The 24,942-nt window shown below is 42.3% G+C and overlaps 1 protein-coding gene across 8 annotated transcripts in view; it reads left to right on the top strand.

Annotated features, from left to right (window-relative positions):
* Asph (aspartate beta-hydroxylase) overlaps positions 1 to 24,942 on the top strand; it is a 205,098-nt gene that overhangs the window by 168,116 nt on the left and 12,040 nt on the right. For 7 of the 8 annotated variants that reach the window (XM_021659816.2, XM_021659815.2, XM_060385967.1 and 4 more), the window contains 3 exons: positions 9,692 to 9,827; positions 17,317 to 17,408; positions 17,763 to 17,896. In XM_021659816.2, the coding sequence (XP_021515491.2) occupies positions 9,692 to 9,827; positions 17,317 to 17,408; positions 17,763 to 17,896 (362 nt within the window). Of the gene's footprint in view, positions 1 to 9,691; positions 9,828 to 17,316; positions 17,409 to 17,762; positions 17,897 to 18,230; positions 18,452 to 24,942 lie in introns of those variants that run through there. The other variant, XM_060385966.1, reaches the window with a different exon arrangement.

The raw sequence follows: 24,942 nt of genomic DNA, 5'->3' as shown, positions 1-24,942 counted from the left end.
GAAGTTAAGTAAGATTTGGTATATAATATATGGATGTACCATAGTTATCCTTTCATTCTAACTCCAATTAAAGGCATAGGTGTTGCCTACCCATCCCTTTGACCACACCCCTTCTTTTAATATACAACCAGAACCTGTCAAGGTTCCTGATATCACCAGAACCTTCTCAATTGCTTATCTGTAGTCTCAGTTTTTTTCAAACCACTAGTCACCCAGAACATCTCACTTAGACTACTCTGAGTCCTTTGAGTTCTTATATTATGTTTTTTCTACAGAATAAAAGCATAACTCTTTTCTTTTTTTCTAGAGAAGGGTCTCACTATGTAGACCAGTCTGTCCTGGGACTGAGAAATATGCCCTTTTCTACCTCTGTAGTGGTGGGATTAAAGGTGTGTATCCACATACCCTGCAAAATATATTTTCTCTCCCCTTTCTCCATGAGTTTTATTTGTATAAATTCACTGATTCTCTTGTTGATATCGAGTTATCTAGGACCTCCTGCATGCTGTTCACTTTCTTAGCTGGAGCAGGTTCTGACTTGAACATGTTTTACTGTGGTAGCTCAATCACATCTCTCTCCCCAATTCATATGTTGAAGTGCTAACCAAAAGAACCTTAATATGTGATGTTATTCGAAGGTAGGATCTTTACAAAGGTGAGTAAATTAAATACAGGCCATTAAGGAGGGCCCTGACCCAGTCTACCTGACACCCTTCTAAGAGCATGGTATTTAAATCCATAGATAGAACCCAGTGGTGCTCAGCTTCAGAAGACAGGCCAGTGAGAAAACTGAATAGTGTGTTTCTGTATGGCTTTGGAGAGAAGAAGGCTTCTATTCGGGTGGCTCCTGATTATGATGCTCTGGATGTTGCCAGCAAGACTGGGATCATCTAAACTGAGTCCAGCTGGTTAATTCTAAATATATACTTTTTCCACGATAAAAAAAAATCCTTTAGTGTTAATTGCTTCTCCTCCTATTCCTCTTGGAGAAGCTTTTAAAATGAGGAACCTAGGGTAATTGGTAAGCAAGCTACCCAGAATCACACAGCTGATAGGTGGCCGAATCAAATTTGTAATGTAAGCAGTCTATCTGAGAAACAGAGGAAAGAGGTAGGGAAGGGAGGGGGAAGCAGAGAATAAGGAGGAAGGGGGAAGAGGAGTGGGAGGAAGAAGGTCTAAAAGGCGCCAGGTGGCCAAGAGCAACACTTAAAACAGCATAAGGCAGGGATGTTTTTAAAGTTATAAAAAGACATTGGTCTTAGCAATGACTTCCTGGTATTCAAAATTACAAGCCCCCAAAAGCCAAAAATAGGCCAATGGGATAGCATTATACTTTTGTGCAGTGGAAGCAGTCAATAAAATGAAAAGGCAGCCTACGGAATTCGAAAACATTTGCAAAGTAACTGTATAATTAAGATTTCGTAACTAAGATATATGAGGACTAAGTGTACACCTCAAAGGCAAATATTATGATTTAAAATGGCTAAGACAGTTTCCCAAGGAATGTGTACAAATGACCAATGGGTGTGTGAAAATGGCCAACATCATTAGTCAAGGAAATACAAACCCAAGCCATGATGAGATGTCACATCACTCCTGATAAATAAGAAGAAACAAGTGCTGACAAGGATGTGGAGGAAAGAGCGCTCCCAGGCATCAATGGAGTATAAGTCAGTACAGTATGTAAAATAGTGGGAGGCTTTTTCACTAAACAATTAATAGCACTATAATAACCCAGTAATCACGTTTTTGGATACACATACATATATACATATTTATGTATATATATTTATGTATATGCATATGTGTGTGTGTGTGTGCACACAGGGAAAGTGACATCAGAATGTGAGCATGCCTCCCAACTCCTACGCCAATCCATTATAGCATATAAATATTCCAACATCTGACAATACTGTGTGTGTCCACCAGCAGGATCATGGATAACAAGCATGATACATATTCCCAGGAGGATGCTACTTGGACTTTTAAAGAAGGAGCCATTTTCATTTGTAACAACATCAGTTGTTGAAGGATATATAAGCCTGGCATAGCAAAATAAATTCTGTATGATCTTACTTATATGTGAAATCTGACAAAGTCAAACTTTAAGAGTGGCACAGTGGCTGTCATGAGCATGCAGCACGGGTGGTGATGGATGTGGTCATGAATTTGAGTGTGGACATCATAATCTTCATAAAATAGACAAATAAAGACTATTGCACACACTGGGCCTACTTAGACATTGTCAATTGCCTATTTCCAGATGAAAGTGAGATTCTAAACAGTGTTGGATAACAAGAAAAACAAAAAAATGGTTACCTTAATGTGCTAAATAAACACTTATTATACATAGGCTAAGCTTTGATCAGGGGTCAAAGGCACCTTTGATACTTTTAGACATGTAGTTTTACCTGTGGTATGTTCTCTCAAGAACAGGAATAGCGGATAGCCCAGTGCTAGGCCCAGGTCAAGCAATGTCACCTAGCCCTGGCTGCGCTGGTGTGGGTCACGCCGTGCAGGTGGCCTGTGCGATTATTGCCTTGGAAGAAGAAACAAATTCTGTGAGGTTTTTGATGAAGTGCAGAATCCTGCACCTAAAATGCCCAGGGATAGAAGTGTTTCAGAGTCAGTTTTGGGGGGTTTATATAATGAGAAGTCTTGGGAGTGGGGGCCGCTGGGAGCACAGAGTTCATTTCCATTTCAGATGCACTTTGTGCCTATAAGGTGAAAGTGACTTTATACAATATTTTGTATAATTTTTCACATGAAACAAAGTTCTGTGGTATGTTATTTTCTGCTTGTCACTGCTCATAAAGCTCCAGAATTTGAAGAGTTGGGGCTTTCGGCTGTTAGTAGGCACACTCAACCTTGGGAGTGAAGGGATCTTACAGTAACTTTTTCTTCAGAGTCAATAAAGAAGTTGGCTACATGCCTTAGAAAACTAAGCCATCAAAGGGGACAGAATGTCTAACAGCTACATGGAAAATGAAGTGTGATCATTACAACTCAAGTATGAGTGATGCTTTGCTGTCATATATTATAAAAACCTACGTGTGAATATGATAGGTTTGTGAAGCTAGTGATCACCAAGATGGAAAAGAGAAAGCCATCAAATTTTAAGTTGCTAACCTTCCCTCGTGGGTTAGTCATGGTGTCTATAGTTCATAATCAAAAATAGCAATAAACACATCTTACTTAGATACAAGCACCCAAAGAAACACTTGAAAGAATGACCTGTGAGTGGGTGCAGGGTTGGGGAAGAGTGGGGAGAGAGCATTGTGCTTTTTGTAAGACCTGTTTTGATGGCTGACTATTTAACAAGCGTGGACTCTTTTTTTTTTTTTTTTTCATTAAAAGTTAGTAATGAAAATGAATTTAGCTTCAGTTTGTCCTCAAAAGAATGAGGGGTTTGTCCAAGAAACATAACCCATGATTTATGCCACTGAGCTGTAACCGCAGCTTCAAAAGAAAGATTTTGGAGAAATTTTGAAGGGCTGGAAAGCAAAGGACTTGAAAACCTTTGGCTGTAGGTGGGTGGAGCAGTCTGAAGGGGCAGGTGGGGATGCTGCTGTGACTGGCCAGAGCCTTCCACGGAGGTAAACCGGCACACCGAAATTAGACGAGCTGGAGATTCAAAGTCTGTCTGTCGATAATGAGAGGGGTGAATACAGCTGGGGTTTACTAAAAAGGCAAGGGTAGGTTTATGAAGCCATGTGGCTCTGTCATGACAGACCTCTGGGTTCCAAAATCCATGTCGCCACAGGAAGCAACATGCATCTGAAGGTACCGGCTTCCTCAAACCAGCCCAGATACACAGATCACTTAACTTCTCCTCCCAAGTGGATGAATTCAAAGACCAAAGAGATCATACTTCAAACGAAGACTTGAAAGATGTGTAGGTATCCCTCACTCAATGTCCAGATTTCTGCTATAATTTAAAGAACAGAAAAGGACAAAGCCGATCCTTGCATCTCAGACAAGTGTGGAGAAAATGGATATTGTTTATTTTACCCTCTTACTCTGTGCCCCCCCAACACACACATATACACACAGGGACACACACACACACACACACACACACACACACACACACGTGCACTTGGCTGGATCTGGATGTTGTGTTTATGCCATGTCCTTACGTTGAACTTGCGGCTCCCATGATGAAGGCATTCAGATGTGGGACTTCAGAGAGGAGACTGGCTCTCGAGGCGCTTAGACTCTCCTCCCTGTGGATTTTTAGGGGAAAAGTGCCACTGCAAAATAGCATGTCGAGAGACACTAAATCTTCCAGTTCCATGATCTGGGACTTGAGTGCCTAGAAATAAAATACTAGATTTCTGTTGTTCAGAGCCACCCAGTCAGTGGTTTGCGCTGTACCACAAAACTGACTAGCGCACATGAAAACACACACATGCACTCGGTGTAATTAGGTTTGATTTTTGTACGTATGTATGTATGTGTGTGTGTGTGTATTGAGACAGGCTTTCCCTGTGTTGCTGTCTGTCCTGGAACTCACTCCATAGACCAGACTGATCTCAAGTTCACAGAGTTCCGCCTGACACTGCCTCCTGGGATTAAAGGCGTATACCGCCACCGGCCAGCCAGCACTTGTTTTCTTGGTATAGAAAAATATTCTCAGGCTCTTCCCACAGCTCTTCCTAAAGACCCTATTGTATCATTTTAAACAGGACACCTCCCCTAGAGTCATTAATGAGGTTAAGATAGGTTTCCGTCAACATTTATGGGGTTGTGCGTGGCGCGCACCAGAGTGTCCCATTGTGCGTGCACTTGACAGCACCATCTGTGCCTCACTCGGTGCCGACGATCATCATGGGTGAGAGCTGCCTTCAAATTGCTTCCCATGGATGGTGCGGAGCAGGCAGTCCAAACACCGGGGCATACCTTCTCCTGACAGGTGCCTGTGTGAACTACTGTGTGTGGGAGCCCTCGAGAACCCCAATATCTGAGAGCCCTGGGGGGAACGGGGGAACACCCACCACAGTATATAGTCTCTGTGCCAGGTGTGACCCTCTTTCTTTCCGTGGATGCCTGAATGTTTGAGGGGGAGACAGAGGAGTGGCTCTGCACACACACACACACACTCACCAGTAGCTCTGCTGGGCACAGGCCTGTGGGTGTAGGATTAATAACCACTCCCAGAGTCTTTTTGTGTTTCTTGATGAGAAAACTTCCCCCTAGAGCAACTGTAAGGATCCTTCCAGCTGTTAACTTCTGTGATGGAGTGTTGAACTCAGGAAAGGAAATAACAAGTTGACAGTTTACAATGAAAAGGAATAGAAATCTCTGTGGCTCCCAGTTAGTCATTGTAGTCTGCAAAGGGACAGAACCGGAAAGAATTAGGATCAGAGTGTGAGTTATTAGACGACCAGAGTCCAGTTAGTGTCATGGTGGCTGACTGGGGGCTGGAGAGCTGGGAGAGCAAAAAGATGCAGCTGCAGTGGGAGTCTGCGTGTCCAGCCCTGTGTCGAGTTACTAGTGCCAGTGAATTCAAAGGCTGGAGCCTGATGTCCTCTGACACACACTGGTGACAGGAGAAAATCCAGGTGGGCTACATGGCTCACAACATAAAGGCGACTGCTGCCAAGCCTGAAACTGGAATTAGATTTTTAAGACCCACAGGGTAGGTGAGAAATGACTCCTTCTGATTGTCTTCTAACTTTCTGATACACACAATGACACATATGTGCCCCCTCCACAGCAGGGAGAGTAATTAAACTCAAACACACAAGAAAAATCACTACTACCATGGAAAAGCACCTTGGCAATATTTCCCAGGGAAGCTGGGGTGAAAGGTGCAGGACTGACATTTTGTATAAAAAGACAGCCTGTTCTTAAGTAGAAAATCTAAATTACACCGAGTGATGCAATCACGTTAACATTTTCTCCTAGGACTTTGTGTCCTATTTTAGTAACAAAAGATCAGCTGTTCCCAACTATGCCCTTAAAATCAGCTTTCAAAAGAAATCAAGGGAATTTCTAAAATACTGGGGGCAGGGGAAGGAAGAGCTTGCCCTTATAAGGCTCCAATAACTTCATTTGGAAAGCAATTTCATGTGTTAGAGAGGTAATTCTCTCCTTGCCTGTGTGACAGGCTCACAAGAATCTAACAGATTTATCTAGCAACTCAAACAAGCTACAGTACTGCTGTGGAGTGTGGTAATTTTAGGCGCATTCGGGATGAATGGGCTGCAAAGTCCTGCGGTGCCTTTCTTTCTTTTTCCTTCTTTCCTATAATTTTGAAATTCTAAACAAAATCATCCAATTCTCTTACTCTGGGGCCCTAACACAGCATGGACTTCTGAGCCTCCCTTTATTGAAATGTGCTCTTTGACTTGCTAGCTATAAACTGCCAGCTTGGGAGGAATAAACAGGGAACGTTGGGCTGTGTTGAACAAGGACAAGTGATTGGCACCACTCCACAGGAGGAAGAAATGCACAGGTGGCAGGAAGGTGATGATGGTTTTCACAGAAACAGACTTCCCAAAGTGTTCTCTAATCAAAATCTCTTGCCCTGCAGTATTTTAAGAGGTCCTTGTGTTTTTCACATGATATAAAAAGGTTCCCTGGTTTTAAAAGAGGGGATAACAAATCTTAGCCGTACTGATCTCAATTAGCCATATTTGTTATTCCAGAATTGGGGAGCAGTGTTGGTGATTCTTTTTAGGCTATTTTAATTTTGTTTCTTATGCCTCTACCTCCCTTCTCCACCCCTTTTTCCTCCTAATAATACCTACCTAATAATACCCCAACAACAGGCAGGAGAGGAAAAAGGTTAGTGGGGAAAGGGATGTAGGTCTCTTTAGATTTAGCTTCCCCAGTTAGGGTCATTGAGTTCTTTGGGGCAATACCAATCTCAGTCATCAGGATATCTAGCGGTCATCAAACCAGCAACACTAAACACAGAGGATAAACCAGCAACAACATGAGGAGCAGCAGCCTTCTTCTTTCTTGGAGTCCCTAGCTCTCCCCTGCTCTGGTATTTATACCCTCTCTGAGTCCTCAGAAGTCCACTAACTGCAGCTGGCAAAGACCACTCCCCCTCCGAGTCCCACCAGGCAATTATCAGCTGTGGATAAACTAAGGCATCCCTACATCCCACACTTGGGATTAAAACAAAAACATATTTATATAAGCATAACTGAGTTTTGTTTTTGTTTGTTTGTTTAATTTAATTTATATATTTATTTATTATAATGTATTTACTTGGTATCCCTGCTGTAGGCCCCTCCTTTTTCTCTTCCCTGGTTCTACCCACATTCCCTCTTCTCCCCCTATGCTGTTTCCCTAGTCCCCTGGTAGAGGAGGACCTCCTCCCCTTCTATCTGACCCTATCTTATCAGGTCTCATCAAGGCTGGCTGCATCATCTTCCTCTGTGGCCTGAAAAGGTTGCACCTACCAGGGAAAGATAATCAAAGAGCCAGCCACTGAGTTCATGTCAGAGACAATCCCTATTCCCCTTACTAGGAAACCCACTTGGAAACTGAGCAGCCAACAGGCTTCCTTTGAACAGGGGGTCTAGGTCCTCTCTATGTAAGGTCCTTAGTTGGAGTATTGGTCTGTGCAGGACCCCCTGGGCCCAGGTATTTTGGCTCTGTTCTTCTTGTGGAGTTCGTGTTTCCTCCAAGGTCTTTCTACCTCCCTCTTCCTCCATAAGGATTCTGGCACTCTGCCCAAAGTTTGGCTATGAGTCTCAGTATTTCCGTTAATACCCTGGTGGGTAGGGTCTTGTAGAGACCATCTGTGAAAGGCTCCTGTCCCATCCCTTGTCTTTTATTTCCAATGTCTATCCTGTTTGCCCTTCTGAATGTTGATTAAGCATCTTCTCTAGGGTCTTCCTTATTGTTTAGTGTCTTTAGGGCTATAGATTTTAGTGTTTATCCTATATTATATGGCTAATATCCACTTAAAAGTGAGTATATATCATATGTGTCTTTCTGCTTCTGGGATACCTCACTGAGGATAATCTTTTCTAGTTCCCCATTTGCCTGCAAATTTCATAATTTCTTTGTTTTTAATTGCTGCATAGTATTCCATTGTATGAATGTACCACAATTTCTGTATCCATTCCTCAATTGAGGGACATCTGGGTTGTTTCCAGCTTCTGGCTATTAGGAATAAAGCTTCTACAAACATGGTTGAGCAAATGTCCTTCTGTACTTGAGCATATTCTGGATATATGCCTAGGAGTGGTATAGCTGCATCTTGAGGTAGCACTATTCCTAATTTTCTGAGAAAGTGACAGATTAATTTCTCACCAGCAGTGGAGGAGGGTTTTCCTTTCTCCACAACCTCTCCAGCATGTGTTGTCACTTGAGTTTTTGATCTCAGCCATTCTGATGGGTGTAAGGTGAAATCTCAAGGTTGTTTTGATTTGCATTTCCTGAATGACTAAGGATGTTGAGCATTTCTTTAAGTGTTTCTCTGCCATCCGATATTCCTCTGTTGAAAATTCTCTGTTTAGCTCTGTACCCCATTTTTTAATTGGATTATTTGGTTTGTTGCTGTTTAACTTATTGAGTTCTTTATATATTCTGGATATTAGCCCTTTGTCAGATGTAGAGTTGGTGAAGATTTTACCCAGTCTGTAGGCTGTCATTTTGTTCTGATGACAGTGTCCTTTGCTTTACAGAAGCTTTTTGGTTTCATGACATCCCATTTATTGATTGTTGATCTTAGAGCCTGTGCTGTTGGGTGTTCTGTTCAGGAAGTTGTCTCCTGTGCCAGTGAGTTCAAGGCTCTTCCCAACTTTTTCTTCTAATAGAGTTAGTGTGTCTTGTTTTATGTTTAGGTCTTCGATCTACTTGGACTTTAACTTTGTGCAGGGCAATAAGTATGGATCTATTTGCATTTTTCTACATGTAAGCATCCAGTTATACCAGCACCATTTGTTGAAGATGCTGTCTTTTTTTTCCATTGTATGGTTTTGGCTTCTTTGTCAAAAATTAAATTTCCATAGTTGTGTGGGTTTATTTCTGTGTCTTCGATTCGATTCCATTGATCCACCAGTCTGTTTCTATGTCAGTATCATGCCATTTTTATTCCTATTGCTCTAGTACAGCTTGAGATCTGGGATGGAGATACCTCCAGATCTGTTATTATACAGGATTATTTCAGCTGTTCTGGATTTTTTGTTTTTCCATATGAAATTGAAAACTGTTCTTTCAAGGTCTGTAAAGAATTGTGTTGGTATTTTGATGGGAATTGCACTGAATCTGTAGAATAAGTTTATTTTTTTCTTTCATTTTTATTTTATGTGTGTGTGTTCCTGCATGTATGTTTATACATCAAATGTCTACCTGATGCCCTAAGAAGGCATGGAATTCCCTGGAACTGGAGTTAAAGACAGTTTTGAGGCATGTTGTGGATTCAAGGAACCAAATCCTGGTCCTCTGCAAGAGTATCTAGCAAGAACTCTTTAACCAATAATAAGCTGCCTTTCTATCTAAATGCATTCATTCCTTTCCTTTCTTCCTTCCCCTTCTTCCTTCCCCCATTCCCTACCCCCTCACTATACTTGAGAAGAGCTTCCACAGAAATTAAAATAAGCAATCTAAATGAACGAAGGAATTTGTATTTCTTTCTTTAACAAACAAGAAACAACTGAAAGTCATTATGATGTATTCTGGAAGGCATATTTTTATCTCAGTGGAACTAACATCTTCTTTGAAGTCTTTAGAGAGAAACTGGAAGCTCATCCGTGATGAAGGCCTCATGGTGATGGATAAAGCCCAGGGTCTCTTCCTGCCCGAAGATGAAAACCTGCGGGAGAAGGGGGACTGGAGCCAGTTCACGCTGTGGCAGCAAGGTGAGATCTTGGCTTCTAGATGGCCTTTCTCATGCACTGACCAGATGACAAGTGGCCGGAGTCTCCTGGGAACAGCTGCCTGTGGCACAAAAGCACTCAGTTGTTTTTAAACATGCACGTACTTGTGTGTATGTGCCACGGACCGGCCCAGTCAGAGTTCCCCACCCATGGGAAAATCAGGCGTTCAGATATCAGATTAGGCACAGATAGGCAAAATGACAGAGACCACACCAGGTAATGTTGGTTTAGATCAGCTGCGATTTACTGAAGTCAGGCTAACACTTATATAGTGATTACATACAGAAGCATCTTGAAGTTGACATACTTCCCGAAGCATTTAGACTTTTATTTTCCTTCTACTCTTATTTGCTAAAGCTTTTAGTAATCTATTAGAAATGTTTCCTTGAATAGTTAATTGTACTGTTCCAAGAATCATAGAGAAACAGCAAAAAAGCTCATCAATCCAATCTTGCAACCAAGTAAGCGTGGGACTTTCAGAATACGTCTTTTTGGCTTAGATGGCCATGTTAGGGTTCTTGCTAGGGATCTCCAGGGAGCATATTTCTGAAGAAAACGTATCTCCCATCTAGTAGCACAATCTATTGATATGCTACACTGACGACACTGGAGAGGGTGTAGCATGTATGCATATGTGTGTTTGCATGAAAGTTTTCAGTTTTCTTAGTCTCCACTGTCAAGCGGTGTGTGTGTGTAACTGGAAAGCCAACCACACCTGTCACTGTCTCAGAACGGAGTGCCTCTGAACTGTAGTCACTGCTGTAAAATGCAGGTGATGCGGTGGACGAAATGATGCCAGCATGGGCGTGAGCTACTGCAAAGGATAAAGTTGTTGTTTTATGTTGTGACTCTTTCCTAGTTCCTCACTCGTAACTTTCTTTCTGGTATTGTTCTTTCTGTTGATTTTTAATTGTCCCAGTAAACGTTTTGGTTAAAACGCCTTAGTAAATTTGTTACATTCTTCATTAATATAAGCAGATAAGGTTAATGATATGTGGCTTCAGATGCCTAATCTGTTCTGTGTGCTATTTTTTACTAGAGTTATTAAGAATGCTGAATTTATGTCCTGATTTTTATTTTTAATCAAATTTAATATGTGAGTGAGTATATGTGTATGTGTTTGTTTGTGTAAGTGTGTAACAAGCATCTGTTTTTTGTTGCTTAAACCATTCAGTTTGTGTATTTTGTTACAAAGCTCCAGTACAGCTGTATAGTCTCTAAGTAATACGATTGATACTGAACTGTAATTGTGTGTGTGTGTGTATGTAAGAGAATGTGTGTGAGAGTGAATGTGTGTGTATGTGTGTAAATAAGTGTATGTGTGTAAGAGAGTATGTGTGTGGAAGAGAATGTGTGTGTGGAAGAGAGTATGTGGGTAGGAGAAAGTTGTGTGAGAGAAAGTCTATGTGTATATAAGAGAGTGTGTATGTGTAAGAGTGTGTGTGACAGAAAATATGTGGTTGTGAATAAGGGAGAATGTGTGTGTGAGGGCCTGAGTTAGTGTGTTACAAGGATTTAAACCCAGAACGTCACATATGTTAGGCAAATGATGTACCACCACGTTTTGTTCTCAGTAACTGTATTCCTTTTTGAATAATCAACTTTTTCTTTTTATTATAGTTTTGTTATGTAAAACATTATTTAAATATATTTTGATCCTAGTCTTCTCCTCCCTCAAGTCCTTCCAGGCCCTTTCCTCCTTCCTACCCACCCAATTTTAAAAAGCCAAACAAAAATCCAAAACCAACCAAATCCCCCAATTCAAGAGAGCAAAATAAAACAACACCCCTCCCCCTAAACAACACCAAACTGTAACCACACACACACACACACACACACACACACCCCTTGTGGTTGATCAGCTACTCCTGAATATTAGGCCTTCCTTGGAATGGTTGATATACCTAGTGTCACTCCATTGGAAAAAATTGATTTTTTTCCCCGCTCTCCTAGCATGTTTAAATGACAGTTCCGTTGTTACCATTCACTCTAGTGGCTAGGTTTTAATTCTTTTATTTATTCATTCATTTTTTAAATATATAACAAGATAAAACAAAAAATATCACATTGAAGCTGAGCAAGGCAAACCAACAGAAGGGAAAGAGCCCAAGAGAAGGCATGAACATGAGAGACACACTTGTTTGCTCTTTCAGGAATTCTATAAACACATTGAACTGGAGGCCATAATACAAGAGGACCTGGTTCAGGCCCATGTGAGGGCTGCTTCAGTCTCTGCAAGTGTATATGCGTTTATATTCTGTGAGTTGTGCTTATGTTGGTTTATAGGGCCTTTTATTCTTGGTGTCCACCATCCTCTCTGGCTCATAGTCTTTCTCCCTCCTCTTTCACAGGGTTCCCTGAGTTCTAAGGAAAGGGATTTGATGGAGACCTCCCATCTGGTGCTGGGGGTTCCAAAAGCTCTTCCTCTGACTGTGGGTCTCTGTATTTGTTCCCATCTGGTGCAGGATGAAGCTTCTCTCTGGATGACTAAATAAGGCACTGATCCATGAGTGTAGCAGAATATCATTAGGAGTCATTTTATCACTACCTTTTTTTATCTTTTGTTTAAACCAGTATTATTTGGTTTTTGCCCTAGGTCCCTAGGCTTTCTAGTCTCTAGATCCTGGTTACCCATGCAGTGTGGGTGTGAGTTCCATCACATGGAATAGGCTTTATGTCAAATCAGTTATTGGTTGGTTACTCCCGTAAGCTTTGTGCCAGCATTAGCATGTCTTACAGTGAGTAGCTAAAGGGGTTGTGTTTGACATGTTGTTTACGTTTTTATTTTGATAATGTGGAGAGCACTTTCCTGTGCCAGAGACTCTAGCAGCTAGGTGCAAAGGCTCTATATAGGCAATGGTTCAACATCTCAATGTTCAATGAATTGTGTAGGTGCTGTTTCAGCAATGAGGTCTTGCTGTCTGTTTGTGGAGAGCCACCTATAGTCTTGGTAAAAGCCTCAGTTGTTTGGGGATTTCTGTCTGTCCCCTTTGGCCAACAATTCAATTAGATGTAGCCTAATCCCAATTACAGGAAGCTTCATTTGCTGGCAAGAGATGGCCAGTTGAAACTCTGTCTCTCCATTACTTGTATATTTTTTCAGGAGATTCCTACTGTATTGGGTTTCCGTACTATCCCTCAAATGCCCTTTAGGTTTAGCTGTCACTCCATTTATTCCCTCCCACAACCTGCTCTTGATCCTCCCGTTCCAGCCCCCATCTCCCAATTCATCCATATCTGTTTATTCTATTTCCCTTTCCTAATCATATCTATCTGTTCTCTTTAGTCCCTTACTTTATACATAACCCCTGTGGGTCTATGGATTGTAGTTTGGTAATCATTGACTCAGGAGCTAATATCTGCATATAAGTGAGTTCATTCCATTTTTGTCTTTCTGGGGTTATGATACTTTACTCACTCAGGATGATTTTTTTTCTAATTCCATCCATTTATCTGCAAGCTTCATGATTTCATTTTTTTTTTAAATGGCTGAGAGGTACTCTATTGTATAAATGTACCACATTTTCTTTATCTATTCTTCTGTTGAGGGACATCTAGGTTGTTTTCAGTTTCTAGCTATTATGAATAGAGCAGCAATAAACATAGTTGATGGTAAGATGAAGCATCCTTTGGGCTTCAAGAATTATATAGCTGGATCTTGAGGTAGATTGGTTCCCATCTTCCTGTGGAACTACCATGCTGATTTTCACAGTTAGAGGGGTTTACACTCCCACCAGCAGTATATAAGTGTTCCCTTTCTCCACATCCTCTCTATCTTGAGTTGTCACTTGTTTTGTTGATCATAGCCAATCTGAGTGGAATAATGATGGATTCTTAAAATAGTTTTGATTTGCATTTCCCTGATGGCTAAGGATGTTGGACATTTCTTTAAGTGTTTTTCAGCCATTTTAGTGTCCTCTATTGATAATTCTGTTCAGCTCTGTACCCCATTTTTGGATGGGTCATTTTCTTGATATCTGATTTTTGAACTCTATATAATTTGGATATTAGCCCTCTATCAGTTGCGCAGTTAGTAAAAATCTTTTTCCATTCTGTAGGCTGCCACTTTGTCCAAATGATGGTGTGGCTCAGCCATTAAAGGCTAGACTCAAAACCAAAATATAAGAATAATCAAGGTTTTAGCATTAAAGAATGCTAGAGTTGACAGATATATTGTCTTCACAAATAAAATGTAAATGGCTACCTGCAGGACTAGGAGCCTGAGTCAGTGTCACAATACTAGCCTGGGCACTACAAGGCCCTGTGCTTGCTCTCCAGAATGCTAATAAACTACTACATGACTACTGTTAAACATGTGTTTTGCTCACAAGTTAAACAATTATTGCCAACCATGACTAAAATACGAAGGAAATAAGCTGCACATGTTTATTTTGGAGCCTCGGGGTAACAGTGCTAATGGATCGTCCATCACTTCTGGATGACTGAAGCTTTAGGTCCTCTGTGATCTGCTCGTGGCCCAGGATAGAATGAGATGGGCAGCCATATTTTAATGCCTTGGGTTTGGGAACAACAGGCACAGTTTACACTGTTGTGCTGGGCAGCCACTATTGATTGATCAGTGTTATCATGAAAAATGGAAACTGTCCTCTCTGTAGAATCTTGAACCATAAGAAGAATATACCCAGGTCTCTAGCTCCATGAATATACCTGATAAAGTCACATGCAAGCATTGCATTATTCTTTAAATCTGCATTGCCTGCTACCTCACTTCTCTGTGCCATTTTCCCAAAGAAACCAAGTTTGGACTTACAGAGAATTAACTTTGATGACAAATAATGAAAATGCCAGCAAATCCATTGTATTTCCAATGCCAGGCATTCCTTTTTCAATTACAGAGTCAGCTGACTGCCTCCTGCCTTATAACCCATGAAGTAACCAAATGAGGAAGCATACTTTGAAGCATAGAATTTGGAAATCATTGTCCTCGGTTATAGTCCCAAATGTATTTTCTCTTACTCTATCATGTGGTCATACCCTGAATCTCATTGAAAAGACTAATGAAAAATAACTGTGTTGAGTATGAACTAGTTCCACCATCAGTGACTACTGGGGAGTATTGACTATATGACAGTGATTCTGCAGGGTTGCTGAGTAATAGGAACTCATTTGTAATAGGCAATAAAGAGGTGGTCTTGAGGCCTGTATTAGTCAGGGTTCTCTACAATAATAGGAATTATAGAAAGTGTGCTGCGTGCGTGCATACGTGTGTGTGTGTGTGTGTGTGTGTGTGTGTGTGTGTGTGTGTTTGGTCCATGACAGCTCCATTGGAATTCTCAATTCTCTGCTCTCCTATTTACTGTGTAACCCTTCTCTATGTCAGCTTGTCCTTTGTATAAGACCTAAGTGCCTGCCTTCTTGGGCACAGTGAACATTCTCTCTCTCTCTCTCCATATGTGTGTGTATGTATTTATGTATGTATGTATGTATGTATGTATGTATGTATGTATAATAAGACCTAAGTGCCTGTCTTCTGAGGCACATTGTACATAATGCATCATCACTCTAAGGATCTGACTGTGGTAAGCATGATGGGAATTTTGTGTTTACTGGACCTGTCCAATCACATGTGAATACTTAAAACTATAGGTTGCAAGTTACAGATGTTGAACTGTTACCACACAACCTTCTCCTGAGAGATAATCTGTATTTTCCGACTACAGGAGATATACAAGGTCTACCCCTGATGCTTGAGACCAGAAATATGTCAGGTTACAGAGTTTTTCTGAACTGGCAATATTGGCATGGACCTTGCCAGTTGAGTGTTTATGATCAAAGCATAGTTTAGACCTGAGGTCATTTGAACAGCGTGCCCAAAAAGCCCAATTAGTTTCAGATTGTGCATATGTAGATTAGGGATCGTCACTTTTTATGGCCTAGAGGTCTCTAGCCCAGACCTGACCAGGAGAACACTGGTGACAGGAACCACTTGGTAATCTTGGCACAACTGACCAATCAGGTGTTGCACAAGCTCAGGCTTCACCAATGTGCTGAGGAAATCCCAGCTGCTCTGGTGGCTTTTCGAGCTAGGAGACCTCACCCAGCCCCAGGCAGAGCAGCATAGGCCATAGCTGATGGTCTCCTGCCAGCAGCTCTCTCCAAACCTTCCCCATAGATGCCCTGGAAATCCAAAGCCTAAAGGTATGTTATGAGCCAGGTGTAGTGGCGCACGCCTTTCATCCCAGCATTGGGAAGGCAGAGGCAGGCCGATCACTGTGAATTCAAGGCCAGCCTCTACAAAGTCCAGGACATCCAAGAGAAACCCTGTCTCAAAAACAAAAACAAAACAACAACAAAAAGTATGTTATAATAGCTTATACATTTGTATGTCATTCTTCCAAAGTGACAGGACTTGTTTGGCTCATTTGGGGTACACGATTACTAACTAAAAAGAACAACTAGAGTGTACTCTATCAAGAAGCAAAAAGCTCATCCACAAAGAGCTGATCAAACTATACAAGCTATTTCCTAAGTCTAGAGGTCCACTTTACTGGGGCAGAAGTCATAAAGCTCTATTGTTCTTAGCATAAGATTATCTTATGGTACATTAACATTAAAGTCAAACTCATCTTTAGATGTAGCTTCTTTTATAGGAATTTTGAATAGGAAAACAAAAATTTCTGTCTTAAAAATAAAAAAAACTATTGTTTAACTCTTGCACAAGAGCTAGTGCTACTGCATGCATTCTGAGCCTCTCTTCCCAAGAAGAGTGTGGAGAATGTGACATGGGCCAGGATGCTGAAGATGATGTCTCAGAATCTGTTCTTGATACAGTTACCCATAAAAATACTTTTGCTTAAAGATCCTCTTGCTCTTCATTTTAATGTCATTTTATCAACATTTAAAGATTCTTAATACATTGAAAAATACACCAAATTCCAACTCAAAATGTTTTGTTATCTCTTAGAAATGCATTTCAGATTAGGCATAGGATATAAGGTATTTTCCTTTCTTAGAGGCTGTATTGATTTCCTGTATGTGCTATAATAAATTAGCACAAACTAGAGGCATGCATGGCTCAGAAGACTGCAGTGAGTTTCACTGGCTAAAACCAAGTTGTTATCCTTCAGGAGGCTTCAGATTTTAGAATCTGCCTGTGGTTCTGTCTTACGTCCTTCCATCTCTAAAATCAGCAATGGCTGGTCAGTCTTTTACAAATCACTGACTCTTCTCTCTCACTTTTGCCTATGAAAGGACCTTATGATGACATTGGCCTCTGTCTTTCTCTTGGCCTTCACATTCCAACATTGAAGGTGATTATATCAGCACCTGTGGTCCAAATGGGATGAGATAACCTTTTACTGCAGTTTGGTTTTGTGTGTGTGTGTTTAAGTACAGTCTCACTATGTTGATCAGGTTGGCTTTGAACTCCTAGTTAACTTACAGGGTAGCTGGAACTTACATGCCACCTGTGATTTGCTTCTCACAATGGTTTTATCGTGTTTTGTTCCAGGAAGGAAAAATGAGAATGCCTGTAAAGGAGCTCCGAAGACCTGCACTTTACTAGAAAAGTTCTCCGAGACAACAGGATGTAGGAGAGGACAGGTACCAGGGGTATTTTCAGAGATGGGAAGAACACAGTCTGTTGTCAGGAAAGAGACAGAACTGACCTTTACAAAAATCACAGTTATTTCCCATGGCACATTGGATGTCTCTTTTTCTGTTCACTTTTAATGAAACATAATTTCATGGTTTATGTCCGAATTTGAAGGTGGAAAAATGTTCGGTGTTAAGACAGTTTTTGGAAAATGAGAGGGCTTGCTTTTTACCTCCTTAACAATGAACTAGGATATTAACCTAAGTTCCGAGGGTTACAAAGATTCATGTGAATGGATACTGATTCTGCTGTTTCTCTATGCCTCGATAGATGGGTGATTAGGTGTCATACTTTCTATGCAGATCAAATACTCCATCATGCATCCTGGAACTCATGTGTGGCCACACACAGGCCCCACAAACTGCAGGCTCCGAATGCATCTAGGATTGGTGATTCCCAAGGAAGGCTGCAAGATCCGGTGTGCCAATGAGACCAGGTGTGTTTCCTTGTCATTTTCTTTTTCACCTATCACCCAACAAGAGGTGTTCCTTACAGAAAGTCTGTATTCAGTGGAATCATGCCACTTTCTTTGTACTGAAGGAAATAGTTGCCAGAAGTGAAGTGACTTGCATCCAGACTTGAGTGTGTGGCCTTCTTTGTGCTTCCTGAGAGTGTAAAGATGCCGTTCAGAGTCAGGGCAGGTCTCTGCCATTTAACCCCAGAGCATTCATATGCCTGTCCAGCCTCCTTGTGTCTTTTGAGTGGACAAACCTTGCCTCCAAAGTCAATTCCCTTGCCTTTAACTCCCCACATTGTACATTGTGCTATAGGTTCCGCGGCATTTATTATGCAGGTATATAAGAAGTCTTCTTCTGCTGGAGAGATGGTTCAGTGGTTAAGAGCTCTGACTGCTCTTCCAGAGGTCCTGAGTTCAATTCCCAGCAACCACATGGTGGCTCACAACCATCTATACCTTCTACTGCTCTCTTCTGGCATTAAGGTGTACATAAAGATAGAACATTCGAAATAAATAAATAAAATCTTAAAAAAAAAAAAAAGATACTGACCCCTGTGGGATTTTTATTAAAAAAAAAAAAAAAGAAGTCTTCTTCTTTGAAGAAATCACCGGTGTTGTTTGTGTTTTGCTCTGGAGGTGACAGCAGCACCATTACTGTCACTATGTGGCCTTGACTAGTCACTTAATCTCCTTAAATCACAGCTTTCATGCTTATAAAATTGGTAAGAAAGCTGGCTCTGCAGGGTTGGCATGATCATAAGAAGCTCTCAGTCCTCCACCTGGCACAGGCAAGGCCGTGGTGAATGTCAGGACTCCACTTCCTGCTTGCCCCTTTTCTGATTACAGCAGCTGACTCACCCTCTTGGAAACAAGCCACATTTGCTAAAGCCACATTTAAACAAGCTTCACAAGCTCTGGGTTTGGGGAGGAGTTACCTAGGTACTTCTTTGCCCTAGGAGTCTTTCTATCTATTCAAAGTATACTAATTACTAAGACCCAGTTTCAGTTCATAAAAACAAGACCTACAGTTTGACATCTCAAGCCAGGTGCAAAGTGCGGACCTCGGTGGTCCTTCTGGCCAGCTGTCATTGCTGTTAATGTCTGTTAGCCTGGTGATCATGCTAAATGGAAGCTCCTAAAGATGAGAAACCAAGATATTATCTTTTTCTACGTTCTTTATCATCTCTGTAAGGGGACAGAATGGAGAGTGAGACAAATGTTATGGGACATACGATGATGGGTCACATGGGGCTTCCCTTTCCCAGACATACATGAGCAGGAAGACTGTAGCATTGATTCTCCATGAGCCCAAGGGGAGCACAGGTCAAAGGTTACAAGTGGGTCATTGGGCAGGATCTCTCTTGCCCCTAAGATTTGGGAATCTTGGGTAGTGCTTTGTTATGTTCTTGTAGTTTGCTTCTTTGTTTGTTTTTATACAAAAGGGTTATGGGTATTGAAAGCTGGGAGGGAAACATTCTGAAACATCCAAAAATTTAAAGATGCCAAATCTTAGGAACACTGTGGTTCAGCAGCCAAGACTAGAGAGCACGTGGGGAGTTAGGTAGGAGAGTGAGTGTGGGCAAGACCAGTCCATAGGAAGAAAGCTTCTGACAGCAAACGTACAGGCTTAGTTCACCTTCGGGAGCTGTGCTCTGAAGAGAAGAGAGAGGAGCCCCATCAGTAGCTGACACAGTGAAATGTTCCAAAGTGAAGAAGAGTGAAAGTAATGGAGAATAAAGAAGTGGAAGACGGGAGAGCACTGACTCGGGGTGGGGGTGGGGGATCCTCAGAGTGCAATAACTGGAGGAGTCCAAGATGGCTCTCCACTTTCAGTCTTCAGCAGGAAGGTGCTTATATCTGGATGGACACATGGTGACAACTGGAAGTGTATGAGGCAAGTTTAGAGAAAAGAGAATGAATTTAGTGTTTGTGCATATTTTACTTAGCTGCCGTTGGAATACAGGAGGAATGTCAAGGAGCTGGCTGAAACTAGGATAAATAGAAGCCTAGCATTCAGGACCAAAGAGACGGAGACTTGAGTCAGTGGGAGCTTTGAAAGGCAGTTTGACAGACAACTGAGTGATGACAAATGAAAAGAAGACATGAGAATCTCTTGTGACACTTTCAGAAATTTAGTATGGGTCTTCAGGGTCTCTCATGCCATGGGAGGGTGGAGAATGGAACCGTGAGAATAGAAATATCAAGGTCTTATTCCTGATAACCAAATAGGGTCATAGAACTTTCAACCATTTCCATGCATTTTTGTCTCTTACTCTCTACCTCTTTTCTCCCTTCAGTCCTTCTCTCCTTCCTTCCCTCCTTCCCTCCTTCCTTCCTTCCTTGCTTGCTTCCTTCTTCCTTCCTTCCCTTGTCTACTCTGCTTGAAGCTACCTGTAGCAAAATTAGTCAATTAAAAGTCCCTTTATGCCTAGGCAGGAAAGTGTGGAACTGAGCCTTGATTTCAGAGACCCTGAGGAAGAAGAAGAAACCTCAGTTTGAAGAATGGCTGTGGCAGGAAGGTAGGGGAGCAGGTGGGTAGAGCCAGAGGTATAACCATGAAGTCTCTGAGAATTCTGAATGTTCAGTAACCTTCCCTGGCATTATTGCTCATCTAGATGCTCCTTTGCATCAGATGCTCCAGTCTCTCCTGGCTACACTTGAGGATGCAAGCCACTGTCACCCCCCCGCCCCAAATCTTAAACCACCCCTAGATTAATGCCTCTCACCTAACAGAGGTCTCACAGCTAACTTAGAGGACACTGGATAGGACAGTAACTTGTAGTCTATCGGTTTCTGCTGAGATAAAAGTCAGTCTAGTTCATTTGACACTAAGGAGCTACTAACAACAGTAATTTGCAGGTGGTCTATTTTTGAAAATTTACAGTCATTAAGAAGTGTTCCCCAACCATCCGCCTATTGCCAGGTGCTGGGCTGATTCTGCAGCGGAGCTGGGAGCATAGAGACCCTTGTTTCTCACAGTCGCTGCCCCTCAGCAGTCCTTCTCCATCTCTGGCCCTAGGCTGGGGTGCCTTCTCCTCTGTAATCTTTAACTCAATGGTGCTTAGAATGGGTTTAGTATTTCACTGGCAAAATCGTGCTTTTCATAAGAGAGATTGGTTGATTTAGCTAAAGTTCTGTGTTATGCTTGAAGTACAAATATCAGAACTGAACTGTAGGTAGTCTATAAAGATTTAGAATACAAAGACGTTCTAATGAAATCTGGAAGCCTTGTTCTGTGACCAGTTTTACAAGGACCAAGCATCAAAACAAGCACACAGGGAAAGAAATCAGGCTTCTTTGCTCTAGGTGGCAGGCAGGGAGTTTTCAGAGCCTGAAACCTGGCCGGCTGAAAGAATAGCTTACCCACAGCAGTTTGTTTGCTGTAGTTCCCAGGTCTTGATAATCAGATTTCTTCTTCCGTGGAACCATGGGATTCCCACCAGGGTGCGAGTGCTTTAAATACTCCACCGCTGGAAACAACACCGTGGTTTGTTTTGTTTCTCTGACAGTGAGCTTGTGAAGTGTGTAACCTCTACACCTTAAAATACCACTTCAGACTTACAGATGCCTTCTGATTGCAGGATCAGATTGTCCCTTGGACATAATTTATGCGACACAGAGAAACACAACGGAAAGGATTGTCTTTGATCCTGTTACTCACAGGTATTATCCAGATGGTCCTCAGCTGTGCCGCCAGTATGCTCTTAATGCCAATGATACAGCTGTGCCACAGCCAACTTTAAGCACATTAGGTACAACACTATTGCTAACAGTAATCCCAAGTAATCAGGCTTATTAAGATCCCCGTGCTACAATGGAGAAGACTAAGCTGTGAAAACAGATTGCCCCTAGTGACATTTTTTTCTAGTCTCTTCGGGAGCTTGTAAATGGCCATGTGCCAAATGACAAAAGACAGCAGAAGTTTGTTCTTCCAGAGTGTGGAATCAAGGTATTTTGTAGGACTTGATCCTCCTGAGGGCTCAAAGAGACAACCTGCCCCTCTCCTCATTCTGAGGCTGCTCCTTAGCCTTGACGTTCCTTGGCTAGTAGGTGCTTACCTACAAGCTCTGCCTCTACTTTCCCCTGTATCTTCTTGCTTATCCTTTGATACTGATACTACCAGATTTAGGGACCCACCCAGGCTGATCTTGTTTCAAAGGCATAAACTTGGCAACTGCAAAGATCTTGATTTCAGAATAACTTTCCAGCAGATATGATCTTTGTATTAACAGGTAGTCAGAAATAGGCTCCATCCTAGGTGTTTGTGACTTGAACTGTATTCCTACGGACGCCCAAACTCACAGCCTTGCTGAGACAGGTGAGGGGGACCCACTTCTTCCTGGGTCACTGGGCAAGCATTAAGCCCTGACAAAGCAATGTTAAAATCTGTTAAAGTCACTATTAATATTGATGATGAGCTCATTATAGTCTAAGTACTCCTGGTGTCCACTTACCAGTACGTAAGCAAAAATGGTAGAGATGAAGACTGTGACATTTATTGGGCCCTTTTCCTGCCATGGCTGCTACCTTAAGCAAAAGGACTGTCTATAGCCAGCCTGAGGGTGCTTATCCGGACCATCTGTCTGGAACACTATTTAGCTGCCTTCAAAGAGCTAAGTGATGACCACAATGATTACCCCAGCCCCTGGATGCTAAACAATTTGTACCAGACTTTGCTCTCTCAAGTTTTGGTGAACTCTAGGTGTCCCTGCAACCATTTGTATCCATGCCACTGAGGGGAGCACTTCACTGGCTGTGAAGCAGCAGGACAGCAGGGGGTGGTGCTGAGAGGCCAAACCGAAGCAAGGCTCCTTGCTTAATTCAGCCTACTGGAATACAGCCCTCCGTGCTTCCGCTGGTATTGTAACATCAATTCCAATTCAAAAAAGGAAGTTGTCCTTGCCTACCCTTAGTAATGTATGCTGAGCTGACAACACAGCTAGAAGCAATAGAAGACAGCAGAAGCAGAGCAGTTGCAGTGATTGCTGGGAGCAAGCCATGTTGGGGGAAGCCAAACTAGCCAACTCTCTGGCCTCTGAAGAAGCTTCTGGACACTTCAAAGTTGGCCAGGGTGGAAAGAAAGAAGAGTCACCAAAGTAGAAGTTGAGAGAGTAGAGAGATAGCTAGATGGGGTGGAGAGCTGACAGTGAGGAAGGATCAAATGCTTCAAGGAGCCAGAGCAGAGAACCTGCATGCCCTTGTCACTAGAGAGCTAAGTGTGTGGGGCCAAGGGTCTCAGGCCCAGGCTATGTCACTGGCTGGTGTTAAAGGCTGAGGAGTCTACTTTCTAGGCCTGTGCAGGGCTGTTGCACTCGCTACTGTCAAGGCCTAAAAAAGCCTGGTACACTAGACCAGCCTGGAGGCTGCAAGCAACAGCAGCTGCAAGCAAGGGCTCAGGGATCTTGGTTTCCTAGCCCCACCTAAAAGCCTTAGCAGTGCCAAGGCAGGGAGTCCTGATTCCCTAGACCTGCAGCATAAGGAAGGAGCACCTCTTGCCGTTCCCTCCTGCTTACTGATGTTCCTCACCACTGCCAACTATGGAGGGAAATGAATCGCCAAAGGCCAGCACTTGGAGAGCTCTTTTGCCCGATTGAATTGTGTATCTGGATAGATAACCAGACACTCAGCCAGTTGATTGGCAATACTGCTATATAGAGCCACATCAATATCAATCAAGAAAATGTCCAACAGACTTGCTTTCAGGTAATCAGATGCAAATATTTTCTCAATCAAGGTTTCTTTTCTCAGAAGACTCTAGCTCAGTGGTTCTCAACCTCCCTAAAGCTGCGACCCTTTAATAGAGTTTCTCATGTTGTGGTGAACCCCAACCATAAAATTATTCCCATGGTGACTTCGTAACTGTAGTTTTGCTATGTTTATGAGGCTTATTGTAAATATCTGTGTTTTCTGGTCACCTTGGGCGACACTGGTGCAGTAGCTGAGAGCTACATCCTAATCTTCGGACCAAGGAGGGAAGAGAGAAAGAGAGGGAGAGAGAGAGAGAGAATAGGCCTGGCACGAGCTTTTAAAACCTCAGAGCCTACTTACAGTGACATACTTCTTCCAGCAAACCACACCTACTAATCCTTCTCAATTAGTGTCCATCCCTGATGACTAAGCATTCAAATATATGAGCCTGTGGGGACCATTCTTATTCAAAGCACCACATTCATTAAGCCTGAGTTTCTTTATCTGCAAAATGGGAATGATAAATGTCAGTGTATTCGTAATCTGAGTTTTAAAGCCATCCGTAGGAATACGCTCAGAATCAGTATTACAGAGTTCTGTGTGGTTCGTGCACTTCACATACTTGAGCTGTCGTCACCCTTGTTTCTGGCTGCTGCAGAAGGGGACCCAACTATAGATTACAGGGAGTGAGCCCAGCACTCTTGTCACATTAGTGATGGTTCCTGTCGCCTGGAATATAAACTCAGGGGCTTGAAGAAGTCAAGAAATGATGGCATAGTACCTGATGTGTTGGGCCGTGGCTGGTGGAGGCGTGATGCACACCTGGGCACTGTGGTTTGAAGGAAGGAATGGGCAAGCATGTTTTTCCCAAGGTTGGCTTGTTGCAGAATAGTAACATTTTGCATCTGAGCAATTGGACAAGTTAAAGGTATCAGTATAGTACGTGTGACCCTGTTGGTTTAGCACACTCTCTCCCCAACATGTGTTTCTCACCTTCTCCTGAACCAGCCCTGACAGCAGAAACTGGGCTCAAGGCTGTCATCTCCTCCCGAGGCTCAGTGCTAGTTCCAGCTGTATTAAAACACTGGCCATAATCAACTCGGGGATGAAAGGATGTATTTCATCTTATACTTTGCAGTCTATCATCTAGAGAGATCAAGGCAGGAACTGAAGAAGAGGCCATGGAAGAAAGCCTCTTGCTTTCTTGCTTGCTTGCTTGCTTGCTTGCTCTTCATGACTTGCTCATCTTACTTTCATGTACAACCCAGGTGTTAGCTCATGAAACACACCAGCATTGAGCTGGGCCTTTCCCCATTGGTCATTAATCAAGAAAAAGC

The sequence above is a fragment of the Meriones unguiculatus genome, chromosome 6 (assembly GCF_030254825.1).
Source record: "Meriones unguiculatus strain TT.TT164.6M chromosome 6, Bangor_MerUng_6.1, whole genome shotgun sequence".
Taxonomy (NCBI): Eukaryota; Metazoa; Chordata; class Mammalia; order Rodentia; family Muridae; genus Meriones; species Meriones unguiculatus.
This window is presented reverse-complemented; position numbering and strand designations above follow the sequence as displayed.